This window comes from Rhinoderma darwinii, chromosome 4 (assembly GCF_050947455.1).
Source record: "Rhinoderma darwinii isolate aRhiDar2 chromosome 4, aRhiDar2.hap1, whole genome shotgun sequence".
In the NCBI taxonomy this organism is placed as follows: domain Eukaryota; kingdom Metazoa; phylum Chordata; class Amphibia; order Anura; family Rhinodermatidae; genus Rhinoderma; species Rhinoderma darwinii.
The window spans coordinates 86,172,468-86,189,810 of NC_134690.1; the positions used below are offsets into that span (position 1 = coordinate 86,172,468).

At 41.6% G+C, this 17,343-nt stretch overlaps 1 protein-coding gene across 2 annotated transcripts in view; it reads right to left on the reverse strand.

Annotated features, from left to right (window-relative positions):
• Positions 1-1,159: 1,159 nt before the first annotated feature.
• Positions 1,160-17,343, reverse strand: part of PLEKHB2 (pleckstrin homology domain containing B2) — an 85,817-nt gene continuing 69,633 nt past the window's right edge. For both annotated transcript variants that reach the window (XM_075863949.1, XM_075863948.1), the window contains 5 exons: positions 11,470-11,572; positions 11,241-11,280; positions 11,077-11,157; positions 3,152-3,257; positions 1,160-1,881 (listed from right to left, as the gene is read on the reverse strand). In XM_075863949.1, coding sequence (XP_075720064.1) covers positions 1,754-1,881; positions 3,152-3,257; positions 11,077-11,157; positions 11,241-11,280; positions 11,470-11,572 — 458 coding nt within the window. In that variant the 3' untranslated portion in view covers positions 1,160-1,753. The remainder of the gene's footprint in view (positions 1,882-3,151; positions 3,258-11,076; positions 11,158-11,240; positions 11,281-11,469; positions 11,573-17,343) is intronic.

Here is a 17,343-nt window from a genome sequence, read left to right on the forward strand (position 1 = left end):
CACCTGCATTCTGCTGATGCCAATAAAAGCAGAACTACAACAGAGAGTTTGATTTGACTTCTACTGCCCTACTCTTATAGAACTGCTCCTGCTTCTAAGGTATAATGCATTTGCCCCAATATAAGATGTAAAGTGGATCCTGGACTGGGTACATGAAAAGTTCAATGTTTTTCTACTTAAAGAGGCTCTGTCACCAGATTCTCAAATCCCTATCTCCTATTGCATGTGATCGGCGCTGCAATGTAGATAACAGTAAAGTTTTTTTTTTTTTTTAAAACGTTCATTTTTGGCCAAGTTATGAGCTATTTTATATATGCAAATGAGACTTTCTAATGGACAACTGGGCGTGTATTGTGTTTTTAACTGGGCGTGTTTACTTGTTTTACTAACTGGGCGTTGTGAATAGAAGTGTATGATGCTGACGAATCAGTGACCAGTCAGCATCATGCACTCCTCTCCATTCATTTACACAGCAGCACTGCGTTCTTACTGGAACGATGTGCAGCCACATACACAAGTGTCCCGATAATGAATACACATGACCTCCAGCCTGGACGTCATGTGTATTCAGAATCCTGACACTTCTGAATCTTTTCTGTGAGATTTCCAGCAAGGGAAACGAAATCTCGTTTACCTCGTAATCTCGCGAGATTTCGTTTCCCTTGCTGGAAATCTCACAGAAAAGATTCAGAAGTGTCAGGATTCTGAATACACATGACATCCAGGCTGGAGGTCATGTGTATTCATTATCAGGACACTTGTGTATGTGGCTGCACATCGTTCTAGTAAGAACGCGATGCTGAAGTGTAAATGAATGGAGAGGAGTGCATGATGCTGACTGGTCACTGATTCGTCAGCATCATATACTTCTATTCACAACGCCCAGTTAGTAAAACAAGTAAACACGCCCAGTTAAAAACACAATACACGCCCAGTTGGACATACGAAAAAAAACACGCCCAGTTGTCCATTTTAAAGCTCATTTGCATATATATATATATATATATATATATATATATATATATATATATATATATATATATATATAAAATAGCTCATAACTTGGCCAAAAATGAAAGTTTTAAAAAAAAACAAACACATTACTGTTATCTACATTGCAGCGCCGATCACATGCAATAGGCGATAGGGATTTGAGAATCTGGTGACAGAGCCTCTTTAACACTTGAATTCATACCCCAAAGAACTAGAATTCCTGTAGCCTAGAGACTTTGGATGAGGACATGTCCCTATATGCAGCTCTCAGGGGGCACGTTTTGGGCATAGACGTCAATGAATATAGTCCGTCCTCCTAGCTCCATACACAGATGCAGCAGTGTAAATAAACACAGTCACATATTTAGCTACAGTCCCAGAGATCAGGGAGCTGGGTGCAGTCACACGTGGCGTACTTACTTTGTACATATGCTGTGGAAAAATTGACAATGTATGCCTATGGGAAAAATATTTGCGGAATATTTTTCCTATAGGCATACAATGCAGTTTTCCCGCAGATAAACTTTTAACCTCAAGTCTACTAGGGCCTGAGTGCTAAAAGTGTATTCCCCTTTAAACAAGAAGTCACAATAAAAGTTACAAATGTTAAAAAAAAAATCCCTTACCCTTGATTCACATTTTGCTGGCATAAATATAGTTTGTTTTTTTTAAGGCTGACACAACATGGCATTACCTGTACAAACAACTAGATTTGCAAACAATACATTTTAAAATGTAAGCTTTAAGGTGAATATTATTTCTAAAATCCCCAGAAGAGAGACCCAAGAGCCATCCCTGTGGCTGCTCCAGCCAACATTCCCATAGCCAGGTCTCCATTGTTGTCGTAGTATCTCTCTCTGATGATGATGTGATTAGTAGTGCCTGGTCCTGGAGGGATAATAAAGACAAAGTGGGTGAAAGAAATTCTGTGCAAAATATCGGAAATATGGAAGTTAAACTTTTTTCTCACTTCATTACCCTTGCTTTTCTTCTTTGATGGGTCCAGAGGGGGCATTAGATACTATTTGGAATCAGGGTTGCATATAAAACAAAACTGCTGACGATGGATGTCAAAAGAGAATGGAGCAAAAGCATCTTTCACTGGCATCCAGGGTTGGATTGGCCCACCAGAGAACCAGAGGATCTTTAAGGCTCTAACACAATAATGGGCCTTAAAGGTACCCCATTTTAAGCTCTTTGGAGCCAATCACTTATCACTAGGGTCTATTTCTTATGAGATGATTCTCAAATAACCTAGTAGAACTTATTGATGATCTGTCCTGTGTGTAACAACAAGGACTATGATGAAATGAAAAGTGGACATGTACATGTTCTATATAGATGGAGTGTTGGCCTTTAGAATCATCTCCTCTGGTGGCTGCAAGTAAACCCAGTCCGATGCTGCAGTGGCATCCATCTTCATCTGCACACATCCCAACATGAAGACCTCACCATTATAATAGTAATTCTACATTGTAACCTAAAAATGATTATGTCCTTGGTTCATCGCTGATGTATAAAAAGCAGTTCTTTACTATAGTGGCCCATTTATAATTACTAGGGTCGCTAACCTCAGTTTTTGTTTTTTCTAAACGACTTGGCCAACAATCACGGACAGACAAAACCAAATATAAAATCCATAAATTAATTCTAAAGATTGTAAGTATTAAATATCTATAATTCAAAAACACTAATACGATCACATCAACAGCATTTACTGTGAACTATATAATGATGATCACAATAACAGGACTATTTTTACTTAAAGCAATTGTCCAGTCCAAGTCTATTCTAGTAAATAATTGTATTTCCCATAAAATAACGATTCTATGGCATATTTTCTCAGAACACTGCGTTGTGATGTTCCTTTGTTATTCCTCCTACAAATGTATGACTAAATTGGCAACTGGGTGTTGCCGTTCCCCTAATCAAAGGGGTGTGTCCCTACCCAGGCTCAGACTGTGAGCACTAATTGGACAGTATCGGAATGTGTAGTGCCACACCCCCAGCTGGTTACACCAAGTTGTCAATTTATTCATAAATCTGTAGGAGGAATAACAGAGGAACGGCACAACGCAGAGTTAGCGAAAATATGCCCTAATGTGGCCTAATAGTGACAACAAAAATAAAAAATGTTCATTACAGCAATTCCACCTACCTTGTGGTGGATACGGGTTAGAAGCATATGCCTGTCCATCCCTGGTATAGATGACTTGTGATCCCTGAACTGGATAACCCCCAGGATACTGGTCATATCCATATGGCTGGTAATAATAATACAATATCAATGTAAGAGCTGTAGACCGACCATTAGACACTGATAAGAGTTTTTTTTCTAAATTTTAAAGCACTATTTGTACATTGTGTACATGCGATTTAATGCGACGGAGATTTCACAAACTATTAGCAGTTTTTCCTAATAGGGCTCTATTAAAATCATATGAGATATGATATGATTGCAATTCTATGCATTATCACAAGGCAATTTTTAAGGCTCCTCCTATAAAAATCACAAAAATATTGCATGCAATGTTGCATAGATAAGTCGCGGTAGAGTCCCAGCTTAATAGATTTACGTCTGACTAATGCAAAGCGCTATAGTAGAAGAAATGGGTAGCACTCCTGGATCTGTAGTGTGGTGCTATGGGCTTGGGGAAGATTCCTGTAATATAGTCACAAAATTTAACCCAGCACACACAAAGAGAGAAGGAAAATTATTTTGATGCAATGATTTTTTTTTTTTCGTATTTTCATTAATTCGAATATATATGGATCATAGAAATAAAGGCGACTAAAATTCGAGATATTTCGGCCTATCCCAGGCCCTTGTCACTGTCGCTGTGAAAGGAGGAAGAATAAAATATCAATACAACAAGTAGGTGTATTCAAAAATGTGTTAGTTAACTAGAGATATAATACAGACATTTCAATAAAATGTATTAAACTATATCTGTAATCACAGACATAAAAGCATAATCTGTCTAAAGAGAAAGACGAAGGTGGGGGGAATAGGAAGAAGGCTGGAAATCAAAGTACGAGCAAAATTAGTAGTTGTAATGAATAATAAGATCTAGTTTAATACATTTTTTTGAAATGTCTGTATTATATCTCTAGTTAACTAACACATTTTTGACTACACGTACTTCTTTTATTGATATTTTATTCCTCCTCTTCTCACAGCGACAGTGACAAGGGCCTGGGATAGGCTGAAACATCTCGAATTTTAGTCACCTTTATTTCTATGATCCATATATATTCGAATTAATGAAAATACGACAAATAAAGAATCAATGCATAAAAATAACTCTCCTTCTCTCATTTTGTGACTAATGCAAAGCGCTGGCATGACCAGTCTTAGATAAACAATTGGAATGAGAACTATGTTGGTGGATCCCACAAATTTTGCAGCCATCTGCCCACAATCTAATACTGGTGGGGGCAGGCAGATCCTCCCCAAGATCTACTGATATTGGAAAGATAGGTCAGGCAAGTTGGATTTTTCCAGACATTTTCTATTGTTTCTTCTAAGAGGTGCCAGGTAGCCACAGGCAAGAACATTACAGTGGATCAGAAATACAACACAGCCGGCCATGTACATTAATATAACCACGCTGATATAGCCTGTATCCGTGTGCTTACTGATCCCCTGATGAATCTATTTTACGCTTTGCTCAATTATTTTCACAGTGACTTGATTTTCTTATTTGGTATAAATAGGGTCCACTAGGGTGAGTTTTCCATCGGGATCACCCTTTTTGAGGCAGGTGCCGCCAGGGCCGCTATCAGAAATTTCGGGGCGATATGTCAGGGCCCTTGGGGGTTTACCGTTTTGAGCCTGTAAAGGGAGGGAAGTGAGCAGAACGGTCAGCGGGATGCATAGTAAGCAGCGACCACTAGGGAAGGTTGTCAAAGGGAGATATTAAAATGAGTTGAATAGGACTTTAGTTTGATAATAGATCAAATTGTAATGTACTTATCTTAGTAATTCTGTCCCATTCTCACACCGCAGGTACCCGCCGGTCCCCAGCCATCTCTGTTTACCTTGCTTACACAATGACGTCATGTGTTCATGTCATACGATTGTGACAGCCAATCACTGGCGTACTAAGTAAGGGTACTGGAGGTGTGGGAACGGCACAGTATTTACAGTAAACACATATACAATTACCTTTCCAGCCTTATTGAACCTAATTTTAATCTGTCAACGGGTTTATGCTGCCCTATCCTGGGGCAGCATAAAGTAGTGCCGGAAACCCTGATTTCATTGATGTGTCACATGTCAATATGGTGCAGTTTTCATAAAATCACAGTTCATCAATTTCAGAACAAGCAGAGACAGGAGTCCTTGTAATGATGTGCATGTGCTAATTCTGGAGTCCTCCATATTCATTATATGCGGGATAATCCCACCCACCGCCGCTGATTGACAGCTATCTTCTCTATGCACAGTAATAGCTGTCAATCAGCACCAGGGGGAGTACGCTGCGCTCAGCTTGCGCTGCAACTTGTAAGCGGTAATTTTATGAAAACTGCACCATATTGACAAGTGACAGACCCATGAAATCAGGTTGTCTGTCAATACTTTATGCTGCCTTGAGATAGGGTAGCAAAAATCTGGTGACAGATTCCCTTTTATCACAAAGAACAACATCAACCACCTTTCACCTACCCCTTCTCATATACAGTGTGTGAACGAATATATATATATACACAGTGAAGGAAATAAGTATTTGATCCCTTGCTGATTTTGTAAGTTTGCCCACTGTCAAAGACATGAACAGTCTAGAATTTTTAGGCTAGGTTAATTTTACCAGTGAGAGATAGATTATATTTTTAAAAAAAAACTGAAAATCACATTGTCAAAATTATATATATTTATTTGCATTGTGCACAGAGAAATAAGTATTTGATCCCTTTGGCAAACAAGACTTAATACTTGGTGGCAAAACCCTTGTTGGCAAGCACAGCAGTCAGACGTTTTTTGTAGTTGATGATGAGGTTTGCACACATGTTAGATGGAATTTTGGCCCACTCCTCTTTGCAGATCATCTGTAAATCATTAAGATTTCGAGGCTGTCGCCTGGCAACTCGGATCTTCAGCTCCCTCCATAAGTTTTCGATGGGATTAAGGTCTGGAGACTGGCTAGGCCACTCCATGACCTTAATGTGCTTCTTTTTGAGCCACTCCTTTGTTGCCTTGGTTGTATGTTTTGGGTCATTGTCGTGCTGGAAGACCCAGCCACGAGCCATTTTTAATGTCCTGGTGGAGGGAAGGAGGTTGTCACTCAGGATTTGACGGTACATGGCTCCATCCATTCTCCCATTGATGCGGTGAAGTAGTCCTGTGCCCTTAGCAGAGAAACACCGCCAAAACATAATGTTTCCACCTCCATGCTTGACAGTGGGGACGGTGTTCTTTGGGTCATAGGCAGCATTTCTCTTCCTCCAAACACGGCGATTTGAGTTAATGCCAAAGAGCTAAATTTTACTCTCATCTGACCACAGCACCTTCTCCCAATCACTCTCAGAATCATCCAGATGTTCATTTGCAAACTTCAGATGGGCCTGTACATGTGCCTTCTTGAGCAGGGGGACCTTGCGGGCACTGCAGGATTTTAATCCATTACGGCGTAATGTGTTACCAATGGTTTTCTTGGTGACTGTGGTCCCAGCTGCCTTGAGATCATTAACAAGTTCCCCCCGTGTAGTTTTCAGCTGAGCTCTCACCTTCCTCAGGATCAAGGATACCCCACGAGGTGAAATTTTGCATGGAGCCCCAGATCGATGTCGATTGACAGTCATTTTGTATGTCTTCCATATTCTTACTATTGCACCAATAGTTGTCCCCTTCTCACCCAGCATCTTACTTAGGGTTTTGTAGCCCATTCCAGCCTTGTGCAGGTCTTATGATCTTGTCCCTGACATACTCCGGCGTCCACACTGCCATCTTATGGCGCAGTTCCATCGTCGTGTGTGCGCATGCGCATTCACGCTCCGCGAGCACACATTGGGCGGACATCGGCGGTGTCTGACGTTTGTTCATTACATTTAAGGTAATTACACATCGTGCGTCTATAATAATATGTACACTCAGGACATCACCGGCATTTTATTAGTATTCATTTGCAGCAGTTTTCAACTATTGGCTCTGCCTCAATTAAACTCCTCCCACTCTTTGTATAAACTGAGCGTCTATCACCTCTCCTGTCAGTACCCCTTGATAAAGCTACCGCGAAACGCGCGTCGGGGCTCATGGTGTGGTGTTCACCCTAAGGATTATTATGACTTATACTGGTTGGTACACTCTTTGGGACCGGGTTTGAATCTCGGTTACTCCCTTGCTATACTGTTCACACATATACCAGTGTGTCCTGTATGTTCCTTTCCTTGTATACTTGCTGTTCATCCATTGATTGTGTCATTGCATTGGCATGGCAACTTATATTACAGCAGTGGTTTCTGGATTTTTCCATTAATAGTATGCCTTTCTGAACTACCTTTTATATTTGGTTTTTTTGAGTATATTCTATTGTGTCATAACCGGGTGTTCCCCACTTCTTTGTATTTTAACTGTGTGTCTCATTTTAGGTCTTGATGGCCAATATGTTTTTATGTATTTCAATAAAGTGATGTGATTTTTACAATGTACATATTTGTACTTGTTTCTATTTTTTCCTTTGTGGATGCATGATTCGTCCACATGTACATTTATAGGTATTCATTCTATATATTCTTTTGATATATGTGGACGTTAAATTGAAACGTTACTGTTTGGTCTGTAACTATATAGGTATTCATCCTTATAAAGGTCTTTGGTCTTGCCCATGTTGTAGAGGTTAGAGTGAGACTGATTAATTGAGTCTGTGGCCAGGAGTATTTTATACAGGTGACCATTTAAGACAGCTGTCTTTAATGCAGGTAACAAGTTGATTTGGAGCGTGTAACTGGTCTGGAGGCTGAACTCTTAATAGTTGGTAGGGGATCAAATACTTATTTCTCTGTGCACAATGCAAATAAATATATATAATTTTGACTATGTGATTTTTTTGTTAGTTTTTTTTTTTTTTATATAATCTATCTCTCACTGGTAAAATTAACCTAGCCTAAAAATTCTAGACTGTTCATGTCTTTGACAGTGGGCAAACTTACAAAATCAGCAAGGGATCAAATACTTATTTCCTTCACTGTATATATATATATATATATATATATATATATATATATACACACTACCGTTCAAAAGTTTGGGGTCACCCAGACAATTTTGTGTTTTCCATGAAAACTCACACTTATATTTATCAAATGAGTTGCAAAATGATTAGAAAATATATTCAAGACATTGACAAGGTTAGAAATAATGATTTTTATTTCAAATAATAATTTTCTCCTCCAAACTTTGCTTTCGTCAAAGAATGCTCCAATTGCAGCAATTACAGCATTGCAGACCTTTGGCATTCTAGCTGTTAATTTGCTGAGGTAATCGGGAGAAATTTCACCCAATGCTTCCAGAAGCCCCTCCCACAAGTTGGATTGGCTTGATGGGCACTTCTTGCGTACCATACGGTCAAGCTTCTCCCACAACAGCTCTATGGGGTTGAGATCTGGTGACTGCGCTGGCCACTCCATTACAGATAGAATACCAGCTGCCTGCTTCTTCCCTAAATAGTTCTTGCATAATTTGGAGGTATGCTTTGAGTCATTGTCCTGTTGTAGGATGAAATTGGCTCCAATCAAGCGCTGTCCACAGGGTATGGTATGGCATGGCGTTGCAAAATGGAGTGATAGCCTTCCTTATTCAAAATCCCTTTTACCTTGTACAAATCTCCCACTTTACCAGCACCAAAGCAACCCCAGACCATCACATTACCTCCACCATGCTTGACAGATGGTGTCAGGCACTCTTCCAGCATCTTTTCAGTTGTTCTGCGTCTCACAAATGTTCTTCTGTGTGATCCAAACACCTCAAACTTCGATTTGTCTGTCCATAACACTTTTTTCCAATCTTCCTCTGTCCAATATCTGTGTGCTTTTGCCCATATTAATCTTTTCCTTTTATTAGCCAGTCTCAGATATGGCTTTTTCTTTGCCACTCTGCCCTGAAGGCCAGCATCCCGGAGTCGCCTCTTCACTGTAGACGTTGACACTGGCGTTTTGCGGGTACTATTTAATGAAGCTGCCAGTTGAGGACCTGTGAGGCGTCTATTTCTCAAACTAGAGACTCTAATGTAGTTGTCTTGTTGCTCAGTTGTGCAGCGGGGCCTCCCACTTCTCTTTCTACTCTGGTTAGAGCCTGTGTGTGCTGTCCTCTGAAGGGAGTAGTACACACCGTTGTAGGAAATGTTCAGTTTCTTGGCAATTTCTCGCATGGAATAGAGTTCATTTCTAAGAACAAGAATAGACTGTCGAGTTTCACATGAAAGCTCTCTTTTTCTAGCCATTTTGAGAGTTTAATCGAACCCACAAATGTAATGCTCCAGATTCTCAACTAGATCAAAGGAAGATCAGTTTTATAGCTCCTCTACACAGCAAAACTGTTTACAGCGGTGCTAACATAATTGCACAAGGGTTTTCAAGTGTTTTCTAATCATCCATTAGCCTTCTAACACAGTTAGCAAACACAATGTACCATTAGAACACTGGAGTGATGGTTGCTGGAAATGGGCCTCTATACACCTATGTAGATATTGCATTAAAAACCAGACGTTTGCAGCTAGAATAGTCATTTAGCACATTAACAATGTATAGAGTGTATTTCTGATTAATTTAATGTTATCTTCATTGAAAAAAACTTTGCTTTTCTTGCAAAAATAAGGAAATTTCTGAGTGACCCTAAACTTTTGAACGGTAGTGTGTATATACACACACACACAGACACACACACACACACACACACACAATCTTCTTCCATGGAAGCGAAGCACACAGCAAATTTAGCTTTTTAATAAACTTGTATTACGTAGTGACGCAACATTACATCGCTAGGTCACCATGAAGATGGAGGCAGCGGCTGGAGCCTGGTTCAGCTGGGGCCCCAGCAGACAATGATGTTATACTTACCCTCCTCTTTATCAGCTCCGTGCGCAGGGGAGGTCCTGACGCCATCCAGCGTCACGATGTTGTGCGCGGCGCACAGCGTCGTGACGTCAAAGGGACCTCCGCTGCGCTGGGAATGAAGAGGGTACGTTTACTGTTACTATATTAACAGGGGTCCGTGCAGTTTATTACATACAGTTACTGTAGTAACTTTTAATAGATGCAGTGCAGGTGACCGCGGGCCCATGGACTACGGGGCCCGGTCGCAATTGCGACCCCTATAGCTACGCCTCCAGCGGTCGCGGAGGGCCCCTGATGGGAGTACCACCTGTACTGCACTGATGGCGGCCCTGGGTGCCCCGCCAAGTGAGGGTTTTACAGGGCTTCATAGGGACAGCATATTATATTTACACTATGCCGAAGTTCATTGACCCATATGTACAAAGACTTTCTGGCATGTGGTATTATAAGAAGCTATTGTATTTACCTGCACTTGTTCGTTATTTGCTGCTAGTTATCTATTGTCTTTATTTGTGCTTGTTGGATATAAGGTTGTTTTATTAGTGACTCCTCATTAGATCACTATTATTTTCAGTACATTAATGGCATTGTTACTTTACTGCATATATTTATCTACAATGACAATGACAGGTGACAATGTTTCCTTCTATGGTCTGCTGAGGCAAGCTACACTGAAGACTTTTATTTCAACGTGACTTTTGGCACGCTGTATTTCAAAACAATTGTTGATTTTACCGGAGCAATATTGATAATATTACTATGTCCTAGTGTCCTGCCAAGGAAGTAGTCATAGGTGGGTGCAGAAGTAGCAGGGGCCCAAAGACCCCTCTGCCACTTAAGAAGACACCAGTATAATAAATGGCATATGGTAGGTGAGGACCCTACTACAGATTGTGCGTTGAAGCTTTAAGTTATGCCTCTGTGTCATACTGCTGTGCTGCTGGGATCCTATACTATGTTCTAGATCAGAAACTGGTCAGAAAAGGTAAGTACTCTTTCTGAGTAATGTTCAAAGTTTTGGTGACTTACTGGGGGTGGATCAAACTGACTGTAGGGAGGAACTGGACCAAGTACAGCTTCATCGTAGAGCAGTGGTTGAGGCAGAATGTGCTATTAATAGAAGACAAAGACATTTTGATGAACACATACAGCAGTATATCACTGGTCCATAATGCTATAGAAACAAGACTTACTGTTTTAGTTTTGGCATCCTGGAGAGCGATTTCCCAGGCACTTAAAAAAAACAAAAAACATTAAATAACTATTTCTATTCCTAGAGGTAATGGAGATCGAGGCATAGTTCCATTATTTTATGTGTGGCCTCCTTGGTTCTATAAAGTATCCATCTGGGCAAATTTATTACAGTGAAATGGGAAAAAATTATGGCATAAAATATCTCCATTTAAATAAACAGATACATACAAGCAGTCATCCACACTTTCTGCAATGAGGTTTATGACTTTTCCTTCACGGCAAATAATCTGCAGGCAACAGTCCTTGGCTTTCCCCTCTGGTAGATGCACATCTAGAATATAAAATAAAGGGGTAAAAAGAATTAAAACGAACATGAGATCTCCGGCACACGGCATGCATTGAGGAAAATACACCGTACCTGTTTTAGCACTGAACAAATTAAATTACATAACAATTGGTTTGATATGGAAGAAAGCCCTGACCTCATTCCATCGAACACTTTTGGGATGATTTGGAACATTTGATGACAGGCAGACCTTTTCGTCCAATAACCATGCTTGATGTCATTAATGCTCTTTTAGTACAAGAGTGGAGATGTTCTAGCAGCAGAGGGCGGGCTAACTTTATGTCATTGCCAATGGTTTTATAATGAGATGTTGACCAATTATATATATTTGTACAGCTGTGGTCAACATTATTGGCATCCTTGATTGCTTTGTCTAGAAAGGACAATATTTTGCACCAATGAAATTAGACAGGGTAGTTGGTGAGAATTGTGCTTAAGGAGACTCTGTCACCACATTATAAGTGCCCTGTCTCCTATATAAGGAGATCGGCGCTGTAATGTAGGTGACAGTAATGCTTTTTATTTGAAAAAACGATCTATTTTCACAACGTTAGGAGCGATTTTGGTTTATGCTAATGAGCTTTCTTAATGCCCAAGTGGGCATTACATTACACTCCTCTGTACAATGCCCACTTGGTCGAAAATAAAAATACGACCACTTGGGCATTAAGAAAGCTCATTAGCATAATCCAAAATCGCTCCTAATGTTGTGAAAATAGATCGTTTTTTTAAATAAAAAGCATTACTGTCACCTACATTACAGCGCCGATCTCCTTATGTAGGAGACAGGGCACTTATAATGTGGTGACAGAGTCTCTTTAATTTATTAAAAGGCGCACACATCTTAATAAATCCAGGGCATTTGGAAATGTTTGACTGCTTGAATTAACCCGTTAGTGACCGCCAATACAGCTTTTCACAGCGGTCACTAACAGGCTTTTTTAGGAAAACATTTTAGACACATTATTTGATTTGTGCCAAAAAGAACAGCTGTTTACGTCTCACTAGACACTTTTCAAAAGTGTCTAGAAAATGGGGCATTGCTTAGCAGAAAGGGGCATGGCCTAAATTGTGCCGACGTATGCCAAAACTTTGCTTAAATAAAGTGATGAAAACGAAGCCAACCAGGAGGTGGAATAAGAAAGAGAACAAAATGTCTAACATGTCTAGCAAGATGCACCAAATTCATCATATAGCGTGCGCCACTGTGATAAATTTGACTCATCTTCTGTTTTGTCTAAGTGTACGTTGTCTAAATGTTAGACAACATTAGTAAATCTGCCCCAAGGTGTGACATGGACAGGATTACAGGCACCTTCCCCTAATACTTGGTTGCATAACCTTTGGTAATTATGACAACCTCCAACATTTTTTTAGTAGCCATCAATAGCTTCTTGTCTGCCAGTAGTTTCTCCCACAATACCATTGCAACTCTCTCAAGCTCTTTAATGTTCACAGGTTTTCTTTTCCCAATAGCAGATTTCAGCTCTTCAATCGGATTGACCGTTCTTAACCATTCTTGTGTACTTTATCTATCCATATATCTCATATCTATCTATCTATCTATCTATCTATCTATCTATCTATCTATCTATCTATCTATCTATCTATCTATCTATCTATCTATCTATCTATCTATCTATCTATCTATCTATCTATCTATCTAATCTATCTATCTATCTATCTATCTATCTATCTATCTCAGGGGCGTAGCTAGGGGGGGCAGACCGGGCACAACTAGGTGGTAGGGAGGGGGGGGGGGCGCGCCGCAGAGTGTATACAGTATGTTTCTCTGTGTTTGTATGTGTATATGTTACAGAGTGTGTTTATGTGTGTGTGTGTGTGTGTGTGTGTGTGTGTGTCTGTGTGTATATGTGTGTGTGTGTAGTGTGTATACAGTATGTGTCTCTGTGTATACAGTATGTTTCTCTGTGTTTGTATGTGTATATGTTACAGAGTATGTTTGTGTGTGTGTGTGTGTGTGTGTGTGTGTGTGTGTGTGTGTGTGTGTCTGTGTGTATATGTGTGTGTGTGCAGTGTGTATACAGTATGTGTCTCTGTGTATACAGTATGTTTCTCTGTGTTTGTATGTGTATATGTTACAGTGTGTGTGTGTGTGTGTGTGTGTGTGTGTGTGTGTGTATATATATGTGGATATATGTGGATATATATGTATCTGCATGTGTTTATGTCTCTTTGTAAAAGTGTGTGTTCAATATTAAAGTAGAACAGATAAAATGCAGATATCTGTGCTGCCTCTATATACCCCGTAGCCCCTATATACCCTGCAGCCCCAATATACCCTGCTGCCCCTATATACCCTGATACCCCTATATACACTGCTGCCCCTATATAGCCCCCTATATATCGTACTGCCCCTTATATAACATGCTGCCCTTTATATACCCTGCTGCCCCATACACATGCTGCTGCCCCTATATACCCTGCTAACCCTTATATACCCTGCTGACCCCTATATACCCTGCTGCCCCTTATATACTCTGCTGCCCTTTTATATATATATATATATATATATATATATATGCCTCTGTGTGTGTGTTTATACGTGTCTGTGGTTATAGTTATCAACTACTACATTATTTGTACTCAGAGTTATCACTGTGTTATCTGTAGTGTTACATAGGACTGCAGGTAACACTACTACATTATTTGTAATCAGAGAGTTATTACTATGTGTTATCTGTGGTGTTTCATAGGACTACAGGTAACACTACTACATTATCTGTACTCGGAGAGTTATCACTGTGTTATCAGCGGTGTTACATAGGACTGCAAGTAACATCTACTATATTATCTGTACTCAGAGAGTTTTCACTGTGTTATCTGTGGTGTTACACAGGACTGCAAGTAACACTGCTACATTATCTGTACTTAGAGAGTTATCACTGTGTTATCTGTGGTGTTACATAGGACTGCAGGTAACATCTACTACATTATCTGTACTCAGAGAGTTATCACTGTGTTATCTATGGTGTTACACAGGACTGCGGGTAACATCTACTACATTATCTGTACTCAGTTATCACTGTGTTACCAGCGGTGTTACAAAGGACTGCACGTGATATCTACAACCATATTTGTACTTGGTATATATGGGTCTGTTTGTGAATGTGTCTTTGTGCTTGTATATATGTGCCTTTTATGTATTTGTATATGTTCCTCACTGTGTATTTATCTGCCGGTGTGTGTGTGTGTGTGTGTGTGTGTGTGTATATGTTTCTGTACGTCTATATATTTACCTGTATGTATATATTCCAGATGTGTGTATGTATATTTGCCTGTATGTCTAAATATCTGTCTATATGTACGTACAGTATATATGTTCCAGTATGTGCATGTCTATATAGGTGGTTAATTTTTTTTTTTTGTAGGGGGCGGCAATAGAGAGTCCCACACAGGGCGCCATCCAACCTAATCCTGGCCCTGGCTGTCACCGACCCTAGTTAGAAGGAATTCCGCCGCTGCTTGCGCCGCTTGACCTCCTCGGCTCCTCCGGTAAGTCACGTCAGGCAGAGCAAAGAGTTGTAGCGGTAGGCTACCACTCACCGCTCTGTTTACAGTGTGGTGCTAAGTACAAGGGGGGAGTGTGGCGCTATTTAAAAGGGGGGAATCTGGGGCTATTTACAACGGGGGAGTGTGGCGCTATTTACAAAGGGGCAGCGGGTTGTGTGTGGCACCATCTACAAGGGGGGCTGTGTGGCGCTATTTACAAGGGGGGCTGTGTGTGGTACTATCTACAAGAGACGGGCTGTATGTCGCACTATCTACAAGGAGCTGTGTGTGACACCTCATTGATTGGTAGAGAAAGCAAACATGGCGAGGGGGAAGGAGATGTCGGGAAATGAGTTGGGGTGGCGCCAATCTGAATCTTTGCCCCGGGTTCAGGAGAACCTAGCTCTGATCTATCTATCTATCTATCTATCTAGCTCATATCTATCTATCTCATATCTATCTATCTATCTCATATCTATCTATCTATTGCAACGGCCGCGGTCGCTAACCACAGACCCCTTTCATCCTGCCGACGTCTTCCTCCCCGAGGATGCCAGCACATGCGGCCGTCCTGTCCTGCAGTGACAACTAGGGTGCGCGCAGTAGCTCATTCCTAGCCTTAAAGGGCTAGAGTGCACACATGTTAAGAATTCACTAATTACTCCCAGATCACCCTGGACTATAAGAAGGGCCCTGCCCCTTCATTCCTTGCCTGAGCGTTGCTAGTAATTCCCATGTTAGTCTCTGCAAATGGTCCCTTAGTGTTTACTCTGTTCCTAGTGTTCCCGTGCCCTGCTACCTGTATCCTGCATCCCATGCTGTGTTATTGTTCCTGAGCCTGTTATTGATTGGAGTCGTGTCCTGCTGCTCCTGTTGTCATCCGCCACGTCTGGCGCAACCTACTGAACCTGTTGTCGTCCGCCACGTCTGGCGCATCCTACTGCACCTGCTGTCATCTGCCACATCTGGCGCAACCTGCTGCACTTGCTGTCATCCGCCACGTCTGGCACAACCTGCTGCACCCACCTCCATCTGTGCTAAAGCCTCCGCCAGTGTCTGGATTATTCAGGTACCATTGTGCTGGACTTTGTATTGCTTGGGTTCTCTGTTGTTTGGCCAGCTGCCGCTCCGCTACGGTGGTGCGGCCTAGTGGGTTCACATACCCACAGACCGTGACAGTACGCTCAGGCCATGGACCCCGCTGGTCAACCGAGACCTTGACGACGACACAAGCCATGCAGGCAGAGATGCAAGACCTTCAGTCACGGCAAGACCAACTCCTCCTGGCGGTGAACGTCATTGCACATCGGCTGGTTGCACGAGCCGCAGTAGTCACCGCACCTATTCCTGATGTTCCTCCTGCTACACCTCCTCTCAGTACCATTGCTGACCCCGATGCTTCCTGCCGCTACCTCCTTGCTATGATGGAGACACGAGGTCCTGCATGGGATTTCTGAATCAGTGTCAGATCCACTTCAGACTACATGCCAAAGCCTTCCTCTCTGATGACGTAAGGATCGCCTTCATAATCGCTCTCCTTACTGGCAAAGCCCTGGCAATGGCAAATCCCCTTTGGGAACATCAGGGACCAGAGACTCCTGACTTGCAGTATTTTTTACGGACTTTTCTTTCAATATTTGAAGAACCTGGGAGAGTTTCTTCTGCTGCTGCATCCCTGCTGACCCTACACCAGGGACACATCTCTGTGGGCGAGTATGCCATTCAGTTCAGTACCTTGGCTACAGAACTAACCTGGAACAACGAGGCCTTGGTGGCTAGATTCTGGCAGGGACTGTCTTCTGAGATTAAAGACGAGCTTACCGCTCGCGATCTGCCACCTACCCTGGATGATCTCATTCTACTAGCCACCCGGGTTGATGAGGATCCGTAAACGTTCCCAAGAGGTTCACCGGGAGAGAGGAATTCCTAGGCTGGCTTCTACTTTCCAGCAATCCCTACTGTCCTCTTCGGTCGTCCCACCAGAGGAGCCTATGCAGGTGGACCGGGCTAAATTGTCTACCCAGGAGAAACAATGATGCACTTCAGCACATTGTCTGTATTGCTGCCTCGGAGGCCATGTTGTGCATTTGTGTCCCCAGTAGCCAAAGAGACCCCAGTGCCTAGGATTGGTTGGAGAGACAACCCTAGGCAGAATGGCACTTAATAAAAAATTATCTTCCAAGCTGACCATTCCTGTGACCATAGTGTCCGGCGAGAGGACGCACCGGCTTTCTGGTGATCTG